At 51.5% G+C, this 21,594-nt stretch overlaps 3 protein-coding genes across 3 annotated transcripts; 1 reads left to right on the forward strand and 2 right to left on the reverse strand.

Moving 5' to 3' along the window:
- Positions 1–585: 585 nt before the first annotated feature.
- On the reverse strand, positions 586–16,837 carry F5J12DRAFT_918692 (midasin; the record flags this gene model as incomplete). The annotated part of the gene is given in 31 exon segments (XM_051749229.1): positions 586–688; positions 816–1,927; positions 1,967–1,980; positions 2,020–2,175; positions 2,197–2,240; positions 2,290–3,922; positions 3,978–4,297; positions 4,350–5,139; positions 5,159–5,306; positions 5,383–5,593; positions 5,616–6,724; positions 6,746–6,782; positions 6,807–6,936; positions 6,958–7,255; positions 7,305–7,449; positions 7,515–7,674; positions 7,731–7,845; positions 7,898–8,014; positions 8,072–8,172; positions 8,224–8,542; positions 8,590–8,850; positions 8,925–11,282; positions 11,337–11,408; positions 11,459–13,889; positions 13,957–14,157; positions 14,216–14,667; positions 14,705–15,056; positions 15,116–15,829; positions 15,890–16,411; positions 16,470–16,655; positions 16,680–16,837. 31 exon segments carry the CDS (start codon positions 16,835–16,837, stop codon positions 586–588), a joined length of 14,769 nt encoding a protein of 4,922 aa, XP_051604009.1.
- A 216-nt stretch (positions 16,838–17,053) lies between these two features.
- On the forward strand, positions 17,054–18,540 carry F5J12DRAFT_713202 (DHHC palmitoyltransferase-domain-containing protein; the record flags this gene model as incomplete). Its single annotated transcript, XM_051740818.1, has 7 exons — positions 17,054–17,183; positions 17,250–17,627; positions 17,686–17,720; positions 17,781–17,903; positions 17,959–18,059; positions 18,125–18,376; positions 18,444–18,540. 7 exons carry the CDS (start codon positions 17,054–17,056, stop codon positions 18,538–18,540), a joined length of 1,116 nt encoding a protein of 371 aa, XP_051604010.1.
- Positions 18,541–19,741: 1,201 nt separating this feature from the next.
- Positions 19,742–20,675, reverse strand: F5J12DRAFT_800264 (uncharacterized protein). The gene is made up of 6 exons (XM_051744319.1): positions 20,518–20,675; positions 20,370–20,455; positions 20,264–20,303; positions 20,195–20,205; positions 20,089–20,119; positions 19,742–20,032 (listed from the first exon to the last, which is right to left on the reverse strand). Exons 1-6 carry the CDS (start codon positions 20,570–20,572, stop codon positions 20,007–20,009), a joined length of 249 nt encoding a protein of 82 aa, XP_051604011.1. The 5' UTR covers positions 20,573–20,675; the 3' UTR covers positions 19,742–20,006.
- Between the last annotated feature and the right edge of the window lie 919 nt (positions 20,676–21,594).

Here is a 21,594-nt window from a genome sequence, read left to right on the forward strand (position 1 = left end):
GCAAGGCGACGGCCGTATGTAAGATGAGGCTAATCCTTTCCTTTGAGCACGGGTAGCCGAGACGTAATGCCATCGCGTGTGCTTATGTAAACCTAGGTCCGATCATTAATGTCGCTTTCGAATTAATCCGCGCCAGCCCCACTCTGAATCTGGCGATGCTTCAAGTTGAGCCGCCATTGAGTAGGGTATGACAACATCTGCAAAAATACCCGAGGGGATGAGCAGTGTATGGATGCCTCCGTTCGGACGTGACTTGTCGTAACCAAGTCATAACGCTCCCTTCGCGCTCGGTAAAACACTTATTGGCCAATGAGAGGGCTTGCTCAAGTACGAAAGGCTTGTCAACAGCCGTGTCGCGTAGCTGCTTCCCAGATGAAGCAGATAGGCTCGAAGAATGCTAATCGCTAACTTGACGCGTCCCAACCTTCGAGCTTTCTCGCGGTGCTGAATGTTGTACTGGAGGGAGAATCTTGCCACTCCTTGCTGCACATGTCTTCAGGTTAGCACCCAATGTATTCTGCGCTACGACCCACAGTTGTATTAGTATCTTATGTACACCACAATAATAATAACATCGCAATCCCTTTACTCTTCATTGACCTTCTCAAAGAATTCCCTGAGAGTATCTGCAAGCACCCTTGGTAAAGCCTCCACATCCCTCAACACGACTATAGTACTCGAAGGGAAACTGAATCGAGATAGCGCTCCATCGTTAGCTCCATTTGTCCCGTTGTCGGCGACTGTCGGTACGACACCTGATTGAGAGCCAAGATCGAGGACTGGGAGCCCGAGGATGTAGACGCCGCAGAATTTACAGCTGAGGTAGGTGCTTGCCAGCTCCAGCCGCCGATGTGCTGCCTCCTTCGTTCAACGCGTCAAGCACGATGAATACCACCAGCACTCGCATACTTCTTGCACGGCGGAGCGCACGGCGTAGTCGTTCATGCTCCTGACAGATTCCATCAGAAATGATGATTTCGAGTTGCCACAGGTCCTTAGTAGCACCCCGACTTCCAGCCGTCTCACGCGCAGCCTCAAGCACTCCAAGCGATCCCTCCAGGAATCCTGCAACATCTGTTCGCTGTTGTTGAAACGTCAGCGCAGACAGGACACGTCCACCTAATACAGGCGAGGAACCCCAATCTCGAGCGCCCTCTCCGAACCCACGCACAAGTTCCCAACCTGCACCAAATCGTGCGACACCGACTTCGCCTGCCTCGAGCCGTCCGAGAGCCTGCGCAACGAGGACAACAGTTTGATACGCTAGGTGTACTGCACCGCCGCCGCTGCCTCGCATCGATGCAGAATCGTCCACAGCAAGTAAGACTTGATACGCCCTAGCACTAGGTTTCACGCGGCGCAGCCAGATGCGGTCCTTGGTGTATTCGCTTGCAACCCATGCGATCACCCGGCGCATGTTCAATCGCTTGCCTGTACGAAAGTCGCCTCGCAGCCTTGTTGCAAGTGTTGGGGCTAAGATCAACCTGAGCGACTCGCACAGCGCGATAGAAAGCGGCATAGTCAGACTCGTATAGAGCGTCCACAGTTGCATATATGCAGAGAGATCGACAGCGTCGGAGCTTGACGTAAGAGGTTCAAGGGCAGCACGAACGACCTCGTTGGTTACGGACGGAGGTTCAGATTCAGATTCGTTTTCCCTCGTTCTGGTGGGGTCGACCGGAAGTTGAGCACTGGCACCTTGAATGGCTTTGTCACGCTCTGTATGAGCAAAGGCACCTTCCAGGTCTGCGTCCCTCCGATGTGCTGTCCTTTCGGCATGCAAATGCTCCATTGCTACCTCCCGGGCTTCAACCACCTCTGGCGCAGGAGCGTCTATATCAACAACTTCAAGTTCCTCTGGACTTCTCTCAACAAGCGTGAGCTCCTTCAGCTTTGCAACTTGTTCCTCAGATGAACGCCCGAGTGCCTGCATGCCGTCTTCGTTTTCGTCGTGCTCGTACATCACTTGTTCGGCATCGTCTGACTTTGGAGCATGTTCCTGAGGATAGCTCTGCTCACGAGCACTGAAGATCTCATCAAAGCGTTGCTGTATTTCTCTAAGGGCATCCCCGAGTTTGCGGAGGGGGTCGGGCCCTGGTGGAGAAGTAGGTGCGCGCTGTGCGTAGGCAGGGCCCGGTTGATTATCGCCGGATCCGGAACCTGCTTCGGGAGTGACTTGAGTCGGTGCAGGATCACTTGAGGGCTGGGGCTCTGATTGCGAGGCGTGTGCATCGGAAGACCTAGACAAAGTCAATGACAATTTGGTTTCAATTTCCATGCATCGCGTACCTCTGCGTAGTTTCAGCTGCGGCTTGCTGACCAGCGATATCTTCTTGCGACTGCGAGGACGCGGTCTCCTTTCGAGGGTTCGTAGTGCTGTCTTGCAATTGGGCAAGACAATCCGTCATCCCTGCATCTCCGTCACCATGTATTAAATCAGGCTCGGCGATTGCGTTTTCTTCTTGCTTTTCATCACCCTCATCGGTATCCATTTCGTTTACTAGTTCCTCAGTTGCATGAGGCGGTTCGGCACTCGAATGCGTCTCATCATCACCTGTAGGTGTGTCATGAGTTGGGTTAGTGTCTGGCTGTTCCGTGTCCTCGTCCATCTGTTTTTCTTCTTCGACCTCTGGCGTGTCTTCGTCCATATCAAAATCACCACCGCCCTCTTTGTCATCGTCGAGATTCATGTCATCGGGAAGCTCCAATGTGTTGGCATCAGGAATATGTTCGTCCATCGGGGCACCGGCTGCACTGGGAGATCCACGTTCTTCTTCCTGCACACCCTCCTCCTCCTCCTCCTCACCCTCACCTTCATCATCCGCCTGTTTTGTCTCCTCTTTCGTGGCTTCTTCTTTTTGCTTGTTGCCGTTCGCGTCTTCTTTCTGTTTCGCGACGACGTTAGACTCATCACTGGCCTGTCCAGAACGATCCTGGTGCAACTCATCCTCCTGCTGGTCCTCCTCATCTTCTCCAGGTTCATCTCCCCACAGCTTCTCGTCTACCTTATTAGGATCCGCACGGTCTAGCTTGCCGAGTTGTTCGTCTGGGCCCTCCTCATCCTCGGGAGACTCTTCTTCTCCGTCTCCATCTTCTTCCTCCTCTACATCTTCCATCTCCCCTTCAAAGGTTTCGCTCATCTCAATCGTATTTTCGTCATCCTTCCCTTTCCCTTCTCCTCTCTCCATATCGTTTTCCTCCCCTTGCAGTCCCTCAACTTGGCTTTCGTCCACAATCTCCTTGCTCACATTTTCAATGCCTGCTCCTTCCCCGATGCCCGTACCTTCCAGCTCCTTCCCTTCCTCGCTCCCGGCGGTCTCATCTCCTTCCTCGGTTTCAGGTGGAATGCAAAATCCGCGCGTGGCCAAAGTGTGCACCACTGAACATACGACGTAGTCGAGTTTGAAAAGTTCTGCAGTCCATCTCGCCTGGCTCTCAAGAAGTTCGCCTGAAAAGTCAACGAAGTAGTGTAAGAATGGGAGTGTCCGTCTCAATGCGGCTTGAAGGGACTCATGTGGTAGCGAGAGGAAGCCCGCAGAGATATCGGATATCCGCTGGGTGATACTAGAGAGGTCCAGAAGCGAGGTAAAGAGGGAGGTTGCACGAGGCCCACCACGGATATAGTTATCTACGGGCTCGTCCGGACTCGAAACGGTAGCTGTTGGATCAGATAATTCCGAGAGCCTTTTGAGCATATTTTGAACTGCAACGAGTACGGTGTTGATGACCGTGTCTACATCTGAGGTAGGATCGAAGTGAGGAGCGCTTATTACGGGGAAAGAGAATATCCCTTGGTCACGGATCCACTGAGCGGTGGGCACCAGAACATGCGCAAGGTGAGGGAAAGAGTTCATCATCTCGTTGAGACGAGTGGGGAGGGCCTCAAGCAAGTGAGATGCCTCGACGACGGTGGCATACTCCTCTATTAAGGAAGGTCAGCTCGATTCACACTCGCGTGCGTATGTAATAAAACTCACCTCCTAGCAACATCTCTCCCATGGCGTATCGACTATGCTCCAAAATATGGGCCATGCGATCTCTTGACGTGCAAGATGATAAGCAAAGGGCCTGACAATCGTGAAGCAAAGTTGCAACATCAGCATCTTGTGCTTGACCGAACACGCGAATGGCGTCAGCAAGTTCTTCCAGTGCGCGAGTGGAAATGCTAAGGGCAATTCGAAGTGACTCAACCTTATTGAAGGATTCGATGCGCGCAAGGGTCGGAGCATCAGCGATAGCCTGTAAACGACTTATCTGGTGCTGGAATGTAGTGAAGTTTGACAACGTATGGGCAAGTCTGTGTCATAGAGTCAGGTCCACAGAGCTGTGCGGAGGAGCATAAGACATACGTTGACCTGGTTTCTAGAGCCAAAGAATACCCTGATTCAGTTAGGGATACCCCACGACTCAGGTCCCGAGTGTTTACATCGGTATGGTGATTGAGAAGTGCCTGTCGCAGGACAGGAAGACATCCACGCAAACGATCGAAGTAGATTTCACCCTTCTCCGTAGCGATTGTGTTGCTGGAGGGCATTGGTGGTTGACCTCGGATCCATGACTCGTCTCCTAGCTGGCTGGCAGTCTCTGGTTTGATGTGATAAGCCAAACCACCACGTTTGAGCTCCTTCAGCAAGTCGCTCCACGCCTTTCTCTTGCGTGTCAATAAACCCTTCCTGTATTTCTCGCGTTTTTCTTTGCTCAAGCCTTCGGGAACGGTCTGACTGGCGAGATCTTTGACTCTCTGTATGATGCTGATGGATAACTGTTCGATATCATGGGCTGTTTGCTGGACCAAGAATTGGCGAATGCGTCCGTCGATGTACGAATGGAACTTCTCGAGTGTTTTTCCAAGGTTTCCAAGATGTGCCGACGATGAAGGAGCGGATATCGTGGTCCCTGGTAGGTACGGACGGGAAGATGGGTACCCATGAATTCCACGGCGCGTCGGCGGTTCAGGTTGACAAGTACTTTCCGTAGACTCAGTAAAAAGCGAAGAAAGTTTCTCTGCGACGGGCTGCCGCAGAGTATCACGGAATTTGCGGATGATCTTGTACAACTGGTGATGCGTCTTGCGCGCGCTCTGCTTCAGGGCTTGTACGTTGACGTCTCTCCAACTAGCGAGTTTGATGAGCGCATCAACTTCCTTCTCCAACTGAACGACGCTGATCCCCAAGGGACTGCAAGAGCTGCGGCGAATAAAGATGGAAGAATCGCCATGAGAAGTGGACAATGCGCATCACGGAGCTGAGAGCCATTGACTGAGTCGCAGAGTCTTCCAGCATGTGACCAATAAGAATCTCGAAGCTCTTCAGAAGTTTGAGCCTAGCAATGGAATTGTCCCAAGGAACTGGTTCGCATAAAGTCGTCAAGGAGATAGGGCACCTGTTGGAGGTACTTAGACGAATTGTCCGAGTCCGCCCCAGCAGCATTCAGTGGCCCACGAATGAGGAGCTCGTATAGATGGAACCAGTATTCCGCTACTGCGTCAACAAACAATTGACTCTGCGAATCCAGAAGACCTTTCCAGGATGACAGCTCCAGCCGCCTCCACTCAACGATGAGATCGGTGATTGCCTGTCGATCGTCCCTGAGACTATTTTCGCAGGTGCGCATACATCTCCCAGTCCTCGGTCTGCAGTAGGAGGTTCTCAAGCGCAGATAGCAATTTGGCAACAGGACTGTTAAGATCGAGAGCCAGAACGACGTCGCAACGGGTGAGGAGGTGCTGGAGGACCATTTGATCTGGCCACTCTCGGAGAACGGTAACGATGCGAAAACGCAACGACCTCACTACCTTTAATGCTTTCCTGGCCTCGGAGACGTTGGGGTCCACGTAGAAATTGCTTGTCCTCATTCTCGTAGGACAGGAGTCACGGATGAGCGACCAGTGTTCCTGGAGGAGGCTGACTTGTAGGTGCAACGTATCCCGGTCTAACGAATCCGGAGACGACATAATATCGGTTTCAAGGTAGGACCGTAAAACATTATGTCGAGTTTTCGCGAAGTCATACGGAAGCGCATCATCAATATCCATAAGTTGAAGATGAAGCGCCAGTAATTGGCAACGATGCTCCGCACTGAGGTGATGGGGAACGCCTTTTGCGCCGCTGACAGAACTGCTCGCGTCCACCAGACCATCTTCGAAGGTTGGGAACAGCTCCAAAAACTCCCTTTCCATTTCTCCTTCCTCATCGGCGATGTGTGATAATGTGCCTCCGCGATACAATGACCCAAGATCCTGTTCCCTCTTCTCGTCCCGGGCGCGGTCGATGTTCCACAGATGAAACGCCTGCTCATATGTCGTAAAAACGACCCTGGCTGGTGGAACTAGGCCGCCCGATCGCCTGTAGTCGGCTGCTGCTGCCACAACGATCAAGAGGCGTTCGGATGTGGTTACGCCGTTTCCGGCTGCAATTGGTACCTGCAACAGAGTTGATACACTGCGAATAGGTGGGAAAGCGACCAAGGAAGCCACATAGGAATCGTTGTCAACGTGAGTACCAGCATCACTATACGCATGGCGCACGAGGCGAAGGCCAAGTCTGAGCTGTGCAAGTGCAAGACGAATGATTTCCACGATATCATTGTATTCAGGGTAGAGGCTGATCAGGCGTTGCACGAATTTTGAGATTGATTCCTGAACCACATCTTCGCGGCTGGAGGAAGATGCGCTGTTGGACTCCAATGACACAAGTAAATCGTCAATCCTAGGATACTGGATGACCTGCTTCATAAATTGGGAGACTTCCGTCCAGAAAAAGTTCAGACTCGATACATTGGTTCTGTCCGGGATTCCTGTTTGCGACTGCAGTAAAGTTGTGCACTCTTGGGCGCGAGCTGCGAGATATGATATAACAAAGTTTGTCTCGTTCCCAACTGTTCGGCGCTCCAGATGGCAATGCAAGGCGCTCTGATCAGTCAAAGCCTGCGCCTCTTCTTGTAAAAACTCCGCAGAACGGCGCAGTATTGCAGCTGGGTCCAATGGAACGTCAGGGACGATCAAATCGAGGATGACCCGACTCTGCGCAACCCAGCATCGACCAAGGTGTGCGATAGCCGCTGTAAGTGGCGCCTCGGCCACGTCGGTTGTCAATATGGGGGCCAGATGCCGTATGGCCTCCCGTAACGGCTTGAACGGTGCGTTGTCTAAAGTCGAGAGTAAAGCTTTTGTGTCATCCAGACTAAACCCACCCTCGCTGTGACGTAGGAGCTCTAGTTTGTGATCATCGAAGAAACTCGAAAACGACAAAGCCAGCTGTTCGGCTCACGTTAGACCTTGCAAATGCACTACACAAATAGCTTACCATGGCCATACTTTGGTTGAAAACTGCTGTCAGCTGCTGGAAACGGGAGCGGCGCGTGTAGCATTGTTGGCCAATTAATTGTAAGTGCTGCTGGACGGATAGTTCATGCTGTTCGAGGGACGAAAGCGACACTCCTGTCGTTTGGCTGAGAGACATCAAGGGTGAGTGTACTGCGGACGGTTACACAGCGTTAGAGGTAAATACACGAACCACTTCTGTAAGGTGAAGAAAAGTAATGTGGGACGGAAAATAATACTCGGGCCCTCCAGCCTGTCCTGATGCTGTTTACTGTTTGGCGTTAAGATTGGCCCATGATTCCATAGTGATTCGAACCACAGCGTAAGCAGCGTGGCCGCAACGTTGTCAGGTACTGAAAGATGCGCTCACAACTGTGTACCATCCGGCGTGCAAGAACAAAAAGCTCACTTTCAACGGCATTTTCTAGCGTCCAGATTACATGTTGATATGGCACAAATCGCCGAAGGTCGTTATAATTCTCAAGGGCTACCCGTATGAGTCTTGCAAATGACACCGAGGAGACCTGACCAGGCGATAATTAGCGTTTTACTGATGACCCAGAATCTACAGCCTACCCTCGCGTCCCGCCCTCGCATTTCGCAAATAGCCTGCAACTCCACCAGGAGAGACACAGGGTCGCTGACAGCCAACTCAGGACTTGCTTCTGCGTTTTGAACGCTATCGAACAGGTACTACGTAGCAGGCGAGTCAATCATTGAGAATTGGCTCTCCTATTCAAGCGGACACACAGTCTTTATCTGGTTGGATACATTCGTATCTTCATAACCGTGAATGAGACTGCTTGGAAGTGTTGCAAGTGCAAGTGTTTGAAAACGCTCGCGAAGGGATGCTTCGGGGACGTTAAAAAGCGTAGCCAATTCGACAACTGGAGCTCACTTACTCTTCAGCCCTTCGTACCCCCGTACCTGCAAGTCGTATTCCAGCTGCCGAATCGCAAGTGGGCCAAGTTCTATCATCTTGTCGTTGCGCAATCGTGACCAAATAGCTATTAATCCGAGGCCAGACGACGACGACACAGCTGAATCAAAAGCCGTGGAGGCGGATGCGACACGGTCATAGATGTGAGAATGGTTTTCCAGAGCTGTGGAGATAGACTTCGCCAGAACTTGAGCAGTGGAGTAATCGAAAACATCCTCTGTCAGCACGCGACGTAGCCGCCGCGAGAGCCCGAGAAGCTTCACGGAAATACTGAAGTCCCCCTTTAAGGTAGTGAGTAATGCAGTATGGGCCAGCCCAGGACACTCACAATCTGGAAGCCGCCTGTACCACAAATGAAGCTATCGAACAAGCTCTTGCTAGCAGTCTGAACCTCGACAAGAATAGTCTGAATGCTTTCTGTCACTACTATCGGGAGTCTAGAGCTGGGAAGCGCAATCTGCTCGCCTCTTTCAAATTTGTCTATAACCAAAGCTGCAAAAAAATCCAGAATTTGAAGTCTCAGGATGTGAGCTTGCTGATGATCCGTGCATCGAGAACATGGCGGGCAGACCATGAAATCATCCAATGGCTACGTTTTATAAGCCTATTGAGTACATAGTGATCGGATGCGGGGGTACGCCCGCGTAACATGCGAAGACTAACCAGTACATCCAACAACTGTTGAGAGATACCTGTAATAGGCTCCGTCCATACCCGAGTTAGCGCGGCGGCAGTATCTGATAGGAAACGGTCTTCGAATATCGATGAGATGGTGCCAACGGGGGACATCATATGGAGAACGTGACGCAAGAGAGGTAGCACTGAGCGAGGGAACGCCCTCATGGCGAACGGGACGATGGCGGACAAGGGCAATTTATCGTTCGCAGTTATGATCGGTGCAAGTGTCGCCAATGTCGAGGATACAGTATCGTTGGACATGTTGACAGACGCGATGACGGTGGAGATTTTATCACCCTGAGCAAGGAGAACACCTCTTCGTCTCCCTTCAAATTCTACGTGTGACGATGCCACGCCATCGGGAAGTCGGTAGTAGGCTGAGACCCGACTTTGATCCTCCGCGGTAAAGGGGGTTACAAGCGAGACCTCAAGGCCGCGGTTGCGCATAGCTCTCGACAATTCTCCATATTGAGGATCGACAGTCATGAATAGCCGGAAATTTGGGTGAGGTTTCAGGACTTCAACTTCGCCGCGTGATAAACCTCTCTCGCTGAGCACAAGAACGCCATTCGGTTCGCACAACGAATTCAATCGATCGAGGACGGAAGGATTGCAAGTATTAGCTGCATCCAGAACCAGCCAGTGGCCTTTCTTCATTGCTTGGATCAGCGGTCCATCTACCCACTCGAAACGGCCAGCAGAGACTTCCAATTGTGAAAGCTCGAGAACAGCTAAATGTAGATGCTGCCAACGCGGCTTGAAGTCAAGGTCGTTGGAATCCACCATCGATAGTTCGGTCAGAAGCTGGGAAGCTGCTTGCAACACGGTTATCCAGGTCCTGAGAGGAGAAGACATCTCGCTTCGTAAAGTTGCTTGTCCTGGATACCGATGCTTGACGCCAGGGACCGAGCGCATGATGTCCTCTGTTAATTCCAAGATCTGCGTCGTAATAGATGCCATTCGAGCAGACAGATCAACTTGTTCAAAACCGCCCAAGATATCCGAGGTATCGGTAGCGCTTGTTACGCCAACTTCATTGAGATGATTCCCTGATAGATCAGCTAAGGTTCGAATAAGGCTGGTCTTACCGCTGTCACGTTGTCCAGTAACGATCACAAGCCACGATCTTGCAAGGCACGCCCAAATAATCTCAAGGGCTGTGGAGTGCGCCTGCAAAATGTCAGTTGGGTGGAATGGCAGAACAACATTGCCTCGTGGAGCACTGAAATGTCCGATTTGAACATGTGAGGAGGATATAATTGGAGGGGTCATATATGTGTCCAGCAGTTCCGGGGTGGCTATCGAAAAGATCTCATTGAATATCGCTCGCGCTTTTCTTCGATCCTCGAGGTCCCTGAACCTGGAAAGGTAGACAGTCCGAAGGAAGTGCCGAGGATGATCGGAGATGCCGGACGCGCGGAGGAGTTCACCCCAGCGCATGATGTCACGGAGGTTAAACTCCCACGGGCCTCCTTCGCGACCGAACAGGCGTTGTTGGACAACTGCACGATTGAGGAGCGTATTAAAGGTTATCATACCCTGCAGAAGTTGATCATCAAAACCTCGGAATTGTTCCCGACAAATGATGAGCAGGTCCTCTGCGGTGAGTTCTTCAACGTAAACCTTTGTGAAACGGTCGAGAAAAGACTTCGGCAATCCTTTCCGTCCACCGCCTTGGTGAAGTGGGTTTTGGGCAGCGAATACGCGGAAGGAAGGATGACGGACGAAAGTTCGGCCAAGTTCAGGAACGAAGACGGTACCTCTATGATCGAGAATAGCATTCAAGCCTTCCAGAACGGTTTGAGGGGCCAAATTCATTTCATCTAGAAGGACCCAATGACCCTCTTGCATTGCCCTCAGAAACTCGGCATCTTTCCATGCGAACTCCCCGGGCGCACCATTCTCCACAGGAAGGTCAGAACCGAACAGATCGATCAAATCTGTCTGATCAGATAGGTTGATGCGGCACAACCGATATCCACTGAGCTTTGCGAGCGCCGTGACAAGAGATGTTTTTCCGACGCCAGGGCTTCCCTCTAGTAGAATTGGCTTTTCGAGTTGACACGCCCTCGCAACGCGCATGACGTTCTCCCGAGTAGTAGGCGCGTCGAGATTGAAACCATGTATACCGACAGCTTCCGGACCTCTGGGGACTGCAAACAGGCCAAGTTGCACAAACAGCGAAGGATCATACACAAAGGGCGAACTCGGCACGCGGGGCACGAGCTCATCCAATTTACGATCAGCTTCATTTCTGAGGCTTTGCAAAGCCTCCGGTGAATACGTTCCGGCCTGTGACAACGAGCCCAGACCATCTAAGAATGTCATATGCGCCGCATGATGCTTCCCCAAAACCAAATCAACATCAGCAGAGGAGAGAGCGGCCGCGAGACTTACGAAAATCTCGTTCACATGTATGGCATCCTCCGGTCGCGTGTTCAAGACGGCATTAGAGAACGCAACCCAAGCCTAACAAAATGGTCAACACATCCAGATAGGTAGCGGAATCCCATACTCACTAGTATATCCCGTAGCGTACAGACAGATTTATCGTCCAATCGCGCACGTAGCCACTGACAAAATTCCAGAAGCGATGCGGTGAACGGCTTCAACTTTTCATGCTTCCAGGAGTTGTCGACGATAATAGCAAGATCCTGCGGGTTATCTACAGGCGGTACCCAGATCTCCGTGAATCGATTCCGTAGGGCGGGTGACAGCTCTTTCTTGCCGTAGTCTCCTCCAGGATTCATCGTCGCGAGAAGTTTGAACGAATCTGCAGCACATATAGCAGGGTATTCGCCGTCCGTCCCTCCGCGTTCTGCGAGCACGATAGTCCTTTCAGGTTCCAAAACACTGTTGAGCCGCTCCAACACCGAATCATCCGCCAGGGATATCTCGTCAAGGAGGAATACGTCCCCTTGATGCATCGCTCGTACGAGAGGACCATCACGCCACTGGAACAAGGCTTGAGACTTGATGAGACCACTTCGTAGGTCCTGCAAGGAAGCCCGCAGTGAATCTTGAACATCTGCCTTGAGCAGTTCATCTACTCTAGCAAGTAAGCTCTGAACGTCTGATGGCACCTCTACGATGTCCGCACGGCCGAGCACTGCAACAGCGTCCTGGAAAGTGGGGGAGTCCAGGGAGAAACGACTTCGCGCCGGTCGTAGCCCACCAATCACGTCTGCAGTTTCCGTATTCTGATGACAGCTGAGAGTATGCAAATGCTTGGACATCACCTCTGCGTAAAGTTGGCAAACAGAGGTCTTTCCGGAACCCGTCTCCCCGACAAGCAGCACCGGCTCATTAAATCGTAAAGCACGCGCGACAAGCACAAAGAGGCGCTTCATGGCATAGGTCCAGATGACTTGCGAGGAAGATGGAACCGGACACCCAGTGTAAGCCTCGAACTCCTTGGACCGGCGAAGATCATACAAAGTCGACTCGTCAATGCGAACCTTCATCACGGATTCGATGACCTCCTTTACGACAATCCTGTCTTCCTCGTGTCTTGCTCGTTCCGCCAATAGCATATACCCGTTCTCAGCCAACTCCTGATACCCAACCGCATCTCGGCCGGCCCACCTGAACAAATCACGAAGTGTCGCAAACCCTTGCTTGCTCTCGAAAACCCGCCCTACTTGTCTGCGCTTCTGCAACTCGCGGAATACGCTGACGATACGTTGACCATAGGATGGGGCAATCCGGCACCGCTGACAAAGAATAACTTCGAGCTCGGCTTGCGGAACGTCCTGGAAATGAACTTCGAGAAATCGATTGCGGAATGCTCGAGATAAGACTTTTCGCCCAGCATACAACCCCGGCGGATTCTGCGTCGCGAATAACATGAAATGCGGATGAGGTCGCACGACCTCGTGTGTCTCAGAAATCATCAACTCCCTGTTATCATCTAGGAGTCTATTCAAAGCCTCAAGGACTTCTGTAGGTGCCAAATTGAGTTCGTCAAGCACGATCCAGTGACCATGACGCAAAGCATGAACCAAGAGTCCATCCTTGAACACGAGTTTGCCGGTGACAGGGTCAGACACGTAGGACCCGATGTATTCCTGGATATCAGTATGTTCGTGATTATTGATCCGGATGAAATGATGCCCAGTTCGCCGGGCGAGGTATTGCACAGCACTCGTCTTCCCGCTCGACGTCGGACCTTCGATAAGTACCGGAAAGCGTCGCGTTAAAACAATCCTTGCAAGATCGATCAACTTCTTTTCCACCGAAGGCGTCATGATATAATCCTCCATCGGATCTTCAGGGAGCGGCCCCCTCTCCAAATAAAACGGACCAAACTTCACGAGGTCGTCAATGGGACGAGACGGGGGAGGCGCTGGATCCATCGACAACACGGATTTGGGGTTTCGTAATCCAGCAAGGATATGTTTGTGCGCAAGGCCAGTCACTACACTCGCACTTTGCCCGTCGAGTACCATCGTAAACGTCATTAAACACCCTTCCCAGAGGGCGCGTCGCAATCCATAGGAAGGGGCAACATCCGCAGCGAACGTCAATGCCCGCGCCAATGTGCGCATACTGAAATGTGGTCGACGATCAGATCCATCTGCGAGTTGCCGTTCATCGGCGAGCTTCTTCACAGCTGCATAAAATTCGGCAACGTTCATAATGGCAGCCTTATCCCCCACAGCACAATGTCCGATGTATTGATGGACGATATGAAGGAGTGTCTCGCGATCCGCGTCAGGTGGAAGGACGTCGATCTCCGTGAACCGCGCTCGAATATTTGGAGGCAAATCCTTCTTTCCAACGTCCGTCGCTGGATTCATACATGCAAATATTCGGAAGTCAGGATGTCGAGGAATGGCTTCCAATGACCCTTTTTCGGTCAACGTAATGGACGCCGTCGGCCCACTCAATAGTGCAGTGACGCACTCCAACGTCTCCGAACTTGCTAGATTAATTTCGTCCAAAAGCACCCTAGCAATCAAATTGTCAGAATCTGCAGCATCCATCTGGATCGATCCAATCCGCGCGTGGCACTCACCAATCACCCGCACGGAGAGCTCTCACAAGCGGCCCCTCCACGAAATCAAATGCAAACTTGCCCTGCCCCTGTGCGTGCTGGATATCGAATTCGTCCACGTCCCTCTCGAACCGCTCCCAAGCAGCCTGAGAAGTCTGCAAAATCCTATCGTCCACCTTCCTTCGTTTCCTCGGCCCATCCATCTCACCAACACCTGACTCCCTAAAGAATATGAAGTCAACTCCATGCATAAAGTACGCCAAGAAAAAAAAACACATACTTCTCAACACCCTCTGCAACCTTTCCCTTGATCCTCTCCCTCGCCAACCTAATCGCCTCCTTCCACAAGACCACCACCCTCTTCCACTTGCCCTCTTGCACAGCCTTCCTCACGCTCTCCTCGAACTTGGCATTCTTTTTCCTACTGAAGGTAGCCCCGAACAACTCCACGAACCTCGCAGACAACTCCCCAGCAGGAACACGGGCATCGACGGGCTTAAACCCGCCCAATAAATCGGAAGACTCGGTCTGGTGCGACAAATTGAGGGAAACTAGCGGACGACGGAGGAGTGTCGCCAAATGGGTGATAGCGCTCGTTTTTCCAGTCCCGGTCTCGCCAGTTAATAAAATAGGTTCACAGAATGATATCGCAGTCGCGATACGGGAAAGAAGACACAACGCAAGGTTTGTGCATCGCGAACGGACGTGCAGGCGATGATATCGGCATTGTTGCTTTCTTTGCTCGAGCAGGTAGCCGCGCCCTACCCACGCGGACGCCTGTTGTATCTCCATTAACGTCCTTCTCGACTTCAAATGTCGGCGCGCGGCCCTGCAAAACCCATGCCCATCTATCATCGTCCAATCCAAGATGTTCAGCGATAACTGACGCCACGCGCTCTTGATGTGCACGAGCGGGACCCGTCAACGCACCACCTCCAAAGAATACATCCCGTGCTTCCAAATACATGTCTTCCCGAACAGCGAGATTTGGAAAGATTGAGGGCAACGCGATCCCTTCTTCGTCTCCACCTTCATCTTCGTCGGCTTCATCATCCACCTCCATTGCGGTGTCCAGGGAACGCACCAACCCTTGCATCCGCGTGCAAAACTTCTCCAACTCCCTCAATCCAATTGGCACGGACGACAGCGGCCGCTTCCCGCTCCCTTGATTGCCATCCACATCCTCACGATCGCTCTTCCAGCGATTGGGGTAATTCCCGGAAATCTCTCCCTTACAATCATCCCCACCTCCTTGACAGATGGCACGTCGACCACAACCTCCGAAAACTTGCTCGCGCCATAAAACGTTGGATCTGGCATCTTCTTCGTCCCCTCACCACTTCCACTAACCAACAAAACGGATCTCGTCGCAAACACTGCAAATCCCTCCGCCGCATACACCGTTCCCCGATTCGGCACCTCAATGCGCGCACGTCCCCCAATCCACTTCCCCGGTCCCATTGATTCCGCAAGTGGCTTGATCAATCCAAGCACTTCCATACTCCCTCTATCTATGTCCTCGAAAACGAGCCATTTTCCTTCTTTCATCGCACGTACGACGACGCCGTCTTTCCACTCGAATGTGCCAAGTCGGGTGGGCGATGAGACGTACGAGCCCAACAACGATCGAGGGTCTAGAGAAGTATCGGCCAGATGGACGGTGACGATCTGATCCTTGGCATTTGGATAGATCATCGATACGAGATGGGCTAAGAATAGGGATTTTCCAGATGATGGGGCTGAGGAGATGAGCGTAGGCAAACGGAGAGAGACGTGCATGGCGAGGTTCCGCAGCGTAGATACAGCGGAAGGGGTGAAGACGACTTGTGATGGGGGGCTTGGTATGGGTGAATTTTTGAGCATGAGTATGCCATGAACGTTGACAACCCAAGGACTGAACAGCAACAAAATAAAATAAGCCATTGACGATAGCATCTGCAAAAAACGTTCTTACCTCAGATCCGATTCAGAAATGCGCTGGGATATATTCCTCTCCTCCGTCACATAAAAGTCGGACTGTATCATCATCGCATTCCTCACTTCATGTATTCTCTTCATCTCCAAAACTGGCATGACACGGGCATCGACGACCACCTCCTTCCCACTCCCACTTGGGTCATATGCCATCCCAAACTCTCCCTCTCCCTTTTCCACCTCTTCACCAAACACCTCCCGCTCAAGCTTCGACCTTTCCACTTCCCCCATACCGGTGTGCAGTGCATAACACCGGATAGCCAAATACCTGACTGCAGAATCGGGATGAGGAGTCGGTGAAATGAAAAGTGCAGATAATGCAGACGCCGGCCATGATAATTCTGACGGCAAAAGGCGATTGGCGTGTAAAAGGCGATAATAAGCGAGCAGTAGCCTCCATAAACGGCTGGTATTTAAAGCGGGGATCGAGAGTAAGTCACTCTCGATGAAAGCAAGCGGCCCACGATCCAGATGGGGTCGCCGTAAGAACGCAGATAAAACGCTGCAAATATATGTCCATTAATACGGTTTCCTCACAAGGGAAGAAAAAGAAAACTCACGGGAATAGTTCCTCGTGATTTTCAATCAACAAACACATCGCTACAAATCTCTTCTCTTCCTCCTCCTCGGAGTCTCTCTCCAACCACCTCGCACATAAATCAATGAGTAACGGTCTGAACAACTGAGCAACGACACTCGTCAACGACGGTTCGGCTAAACATCTCGACAACACTCCAAGCAGCTCTCTGGCCGTTGTTACGGCAGCAGACAAGGTCGAGAGGGACGAAAGAAAAGGGTCTTCAGTGGGAGAACTGTGACCCGACGATTGTGTTGATAAAAAAGCCACCAGCGCACGCGTTTGCTTCGGGAGATTGATCGTCAGCGGATCGTGAAACACCTTATCGGATGATTCGGAAGCCATAGCCATGGCTGCTGCAAATCTAGATGGTAAGGTACTTTTTTTGTGAATCAAAGCTGTGAATTTTCTCTTCTGGCGATCTTTGGGTCAACGTCTCGTTCGTCCTCCCTCGAGGAAATTTTTACTTCTGATTAGCTTAGTCAGCGCACTCCTGTTTGGCCATATTTGGCCACATACCCTAATAATAACCGTACTTGGCCCAGACACGGGCAGTTGAGTCGAGGCATGTCTCATCTCCTTTCGTTCACTGACCACCTACAGCGCTCTGCTACTGGAAAACACTGGCGGGACGACGACTCAGACGATGGCTCCGATGAAAGACAGAGCAGATGGACGCGTTACTTCCCGCTGTGCAGTACGTCTTTGTCATGCGCCTCCAAAGCGCTGACTCTCGTCCTTGTATCTGACGGTGACACGACAGTTCTGCTCGTTTTGATGGTCGCTCCGCATCCATCTCTACTCCTCGTCCTCGTCAATCATTACCTTCGCACACTACACGAACCCATCACATTCCTTGTTCACCTATGCGTGTCATACACACTCACTTTCCTATCCTTCGCCTCTCTCATAATCTGTGTCGTTCGAGATCCTGGACCTGTCTGCCTCGACAATCCCGCACAGGACGACGGTCAGATATCAGCACGAGACGAAATCGGATTAAGAGAAGCGCTTATGGGGCCACCAGATGAACCCGACGACGGCGAGATAACCCCCCTGAAGTGGTGTCGCAAGTGCTGGGCTCCGAAACCGGAGCGTACTCATCATTGTAGCCTCTGCGGAAGATGCGTGCTGAAAATGGGTGAGGGACCGCTCGTAGTGACCAGGATTCGTCTGTACTCATTGTCGTCAAAAATCAGATCATCATTGTCCTTGGTTAGGGGGAAAGTGCGTCGTAAGTAGGCAGCTTTTATCCCACTTGACCATACCTGACGTATCGTCGTGCAACTTGTAGGGCCACCGAACCTACCCTTCTTTTTTCCACTTCATCACTTGCGTCACGCTCTTTTCTGCACACGTCGCTTATCTCGCAGGAACAGCTTTCTGGTGGTCATTCAACAACCCAACGTCAATATTTGTAAGCCAGGCGACGAGGCTAGTAACTTGCGCGAACTCAATTGACTTATCTACAGGACGAAGTCACCCCGCTGCATGAGCTCTTCCTATTATGTGCCGGCGTGATATTTGGTCTCGTTGTGGGTTCCTTTATGATATACCACATCTACCTCATCTCGTACGTGCCACTCCCCCTGACCCGCCCAAGTGACTATAATATCCAGCCCTGTCGTTTTCGTCTAGTACAAACCAAACGACCTTGGAGTCTCTATCACCCTTCTTGCTACTGAGATTCATTCCCCCACTCCCATCCTCCCTCCGCTTATCGGATCCTCCCATGGAACACGAACTATCCTACACCCAGCGCCGTCTCGTGCGTAACGCACATCGAGCCGTCAAACCGTATGATCTCGGGTGGCAAGAAAATTGGGCGCAGGTATTTGGGTGGAGAAAATCCGGGGGATGGGTACCCCGTGTCCTATATGGCGGTGCGAGGTACGCACAGCTTTCTACACACGGTTTATCGAACCCTGATTCATGTGTTGTGTGCATGTGTCTGTAGCCCAGGCGATGGTCGAAATTTTCCGAGGAATCCACGTGTGCATGATATGTTGCAGAAACTTGCCAATGCGCTCGAGATAGCGGATAAGGAAGCTTGAATGACATATACCATCGGACTTCTCTTCGTCTGCTGTGTTTATTCTGTATCTAACTTATGGTGCTCTAATGTGTCCTTGTGTAGTGAATACTAGTAGGGCTAAGTGATATCCGTTGAAGACATCCTGTTTCATCATCGAGGAACTATTTACGATCTCGGTTTACACGGAAGACATTGAACCAGCATCGCGCCCACCAAGCAGTCTTCTTCATATGTCCATATCAAGTCAGCTGTTCTGCCAAACTGATTATGTGGTAGTTGTGCAAGTGCATGCATCGGCCCTTCCCTATCTCCTTCCTCATCCTGTTTGTTGCCGTTGTGATGTCCTTCGTTTCTTCACTAAATTCCTTCCTCCAAACTAGTCCCTTACTCTTTCGGTGTTCCTCACTTGTGCTTTAGACTGCGCCCCGAGCAGATTCAGACTTCCCGGGTGGCGGATTGGCAAGGGTTTGTTTTGGGTGCTAGTGGAAAAACCAGGGTAAACTACGCATAAGGGCTCGTCAGGACCTCAGTAGGCAGTCCTCCGGAAAGAGTACTGCCATAGCCAACGGAAGCCTAGTAGGGCGAAACCGTCTCGCCCAACCAGAAGGCATGATGTGGCGACCCAGGCTCAGTGAGTTCGTATTGAAGCTAGAAGATTGTAGCCGCCGGTCTACCTAGATGGTATGTGGCTGGCCCAAGAAATGAATGTCGCGCGCCTTCCAGGAACTTGGTTCTATCATGGTTCTGCGGTTGTTTTCCAGATGACACCTGAAGCTTGAAGGATCATGCTTCTGACAAGACATGCTTCAGTACTGCGACCTGATTCGGATCCTGAACGGCACCCACGATGAGTCCACGCGCCGCTAACCAGATCACAAGTGACCCCGCTGAGTTCGTTAATAACACATCGTCAGTAAAGCTTGAGGAGCCTCAGAGTCTCTCTAAGTTGATCTGCTTTACTATCTCTTCACTTCGTGGGACAATCGGATGCAGAGCCATGGTGAGACATAGATCGACTTTATATAACTCGATTTGGCCATCTACTTCGATGTGACCGGCTGCAGTGGCACATGATAGCATCCGTTGACAAGGTGATCGAACGTACGACACGAGCTGAGTTAGCGGAAGATAAGAATATTACTTGTAGTCTAAACGTTACCTTTTGGCGAGCTTTGAACCAGCTTACAGTACTTAGTGTTACCGCCATCTCTTCTCATACATTCGGTGATCAAACGTGTGGATTGAACGTGCGAACACCCGAGGCAGACGCAACAGAGTCAGATCGGAAAATCATCAATTCCGAGACAACGTAAAGAATTCACCAAAACTAATGGCGCTACAACAACCGTATTTGATTCCACAGGACGTGAGGCCAAAATGTCATGTCAACAGACATAATGAAAAGATACAAAAAAAAGAAAGGGTTATCAGGGTGGAGGTCAGAAGCAAATAAACTGTCAGTTACATGGAGCCCCTCGTGCTCGTTCAGCAGCACATCTCGCATGGGCAGCCTTGTCATGCGGGTGATTAGCGATACAAGCGCAGTGTTCACACAACCGCGACTCACAAATGATGTCAGCGCAGCATTCACAAATTCCCTAAAAGTAGTAATGAGAGGATCAGTTTAGGATGCCGGACAAACGTGGTGTGATGGTGGAACGCCATGTCCGTACCTTGCAGCATTCTGGTGGGATGGCACGACATGATCAGTTAAGGTCACGCACGTGCTGGCAAAGGCTTACCGAAACAAATGAAGCACTCGATGGCACCAAGGAAGCAATCCTGCGAGACAAGGGAATCAATCGTCGTGATTGCGCGTCTCCTTGCGATGCAAGAGGTGAAACGCACTTTGGCAGCCCCTCCGCCGCGAATACGCTTAGCGTGATGTTGCTCATGGTTCTGAGTGTTGTTGGCGGGAGCAGGGTTCACAACGCCTGGCAATGGAGAAAGACAGGCTTAGACCCCCAGTCCTCCGTCTTATCTCACATATACGTACTCATTTGCATGGCAGCCTGGGGCTGGTTGGTAGTCGCCTTATTGGTAGGCTCCATCGCTGTGATATCCTGTGAGGGCGGAAGTGTTGGTGGTCGGTGAAAGAGGGTTCTGAGCAAGGAGGAATATGAGGGGGTCTGCTACTTATATACTCGTTGCAGGTGGGCCCCACCATATTAGACAGCTTGTTTGCACGTGTCGGCAATATAGTATTGCACCGTCACTGCCTCACTACGTCAGGTGTATCTGGAGACCACACAGGGTCTGCCATCCGCATTCCCGACCCATCTCACCACGTCCAGACGCATCGAATAACATGCATCCGCAGATGTTCAAGACGCCGTCTTCCAATAGCGAATAATCCTCGTAGAGCAATATCAGGATGTCAGCCGTGAACGGGTGTCGAGGCATGGCAAGGATCGATTCAATCATTGGGCCAGTCCAGACGAAGACGAGCAAGGGTAAAAGGATCTTCTACAGACGGAATCGCTCTTATATACCTTTCGGTTCCACACATCTTGGCATGTTAGTCTATCCACTCGGGTCATCACGCAATCTATTGCGACACTTCGATCTATGGCATTATCTGCCCAAGAGGATGTGACCGTCGATAAGAACTTCAACTTGACTAATGGAGATTCCTTGGCGCAGTTTTATTCCAGCTCGTCGCCCCACTCACCGTGGGTGGACTCCAATGTCGTCTTGCTTTCCCCAAAGGGTATAGAATGACTGCACGGCCCGAACGTCCCGAGTGCGTCATGGTCTATCGTGTGGCTCCAAGTTCAGGATCGTCCCTGCATGGCGCGCGTGTTTTTCGTGGCTTTCCCTGGTGCTTCTCCAGCAGCCGGTAAGCGAGGGTGTTATTGTTCCATACCTCGTGTCCGCCTACTCGTCATTTTTGTGTATCCGCCATGGACTCGAGTTGGCGAATATTGAGAGGACACCCAAGAACCAGAATAAATACCCATCCAGCCGAATGAAGGATTCCAGTTGGTGCAGCTGTCTGTGCCCACGAAGGTCCAGGCACACCAGCGACGTCGTTGGGATCTTCGACTCAGACAACGGTGGAATAGACGGAATG

The sequence above is a fragment of the Pisolithus orientalis genome (genome assembly GCF_024613125.1).
Source record: "Pisolithus orientalis strain OTSU chromosome Unknown F5J12scaffold_3, whole genome shotgun sequence".
In the NCBI taxonomy this organism is placed as follows: Eukaryota; Fungi; Basidiomycota; class Agaricomycetes; order Boletales; family Pisolithaceae; genus Pisolithus; species Pisolithus orientalis.

Coding starts and splice junctions, on each gene's coding strand:
- F5J12DRAFT_800264 (XM_051744319.1), bottom strand. CDS start 20,572: ATGGAGCCTACCAATAAGGCGACTACCAACCAGCCCCAGGCTGCCATG. Junction 20,456..20,517: donor CCAGGCTGCCATGCAAATGA/GTACGTATATGT, acceptor CTCCATTGCCAG/GCGTTGTGAACCCTGCTCCC. Junction 20,033..20,088: donor ATGCTGCGCTGACATCATTT/GTGAGTCGCGGT, acceptor CCGCATGACAAG/GCTGCCCATGCGAGATGTGC.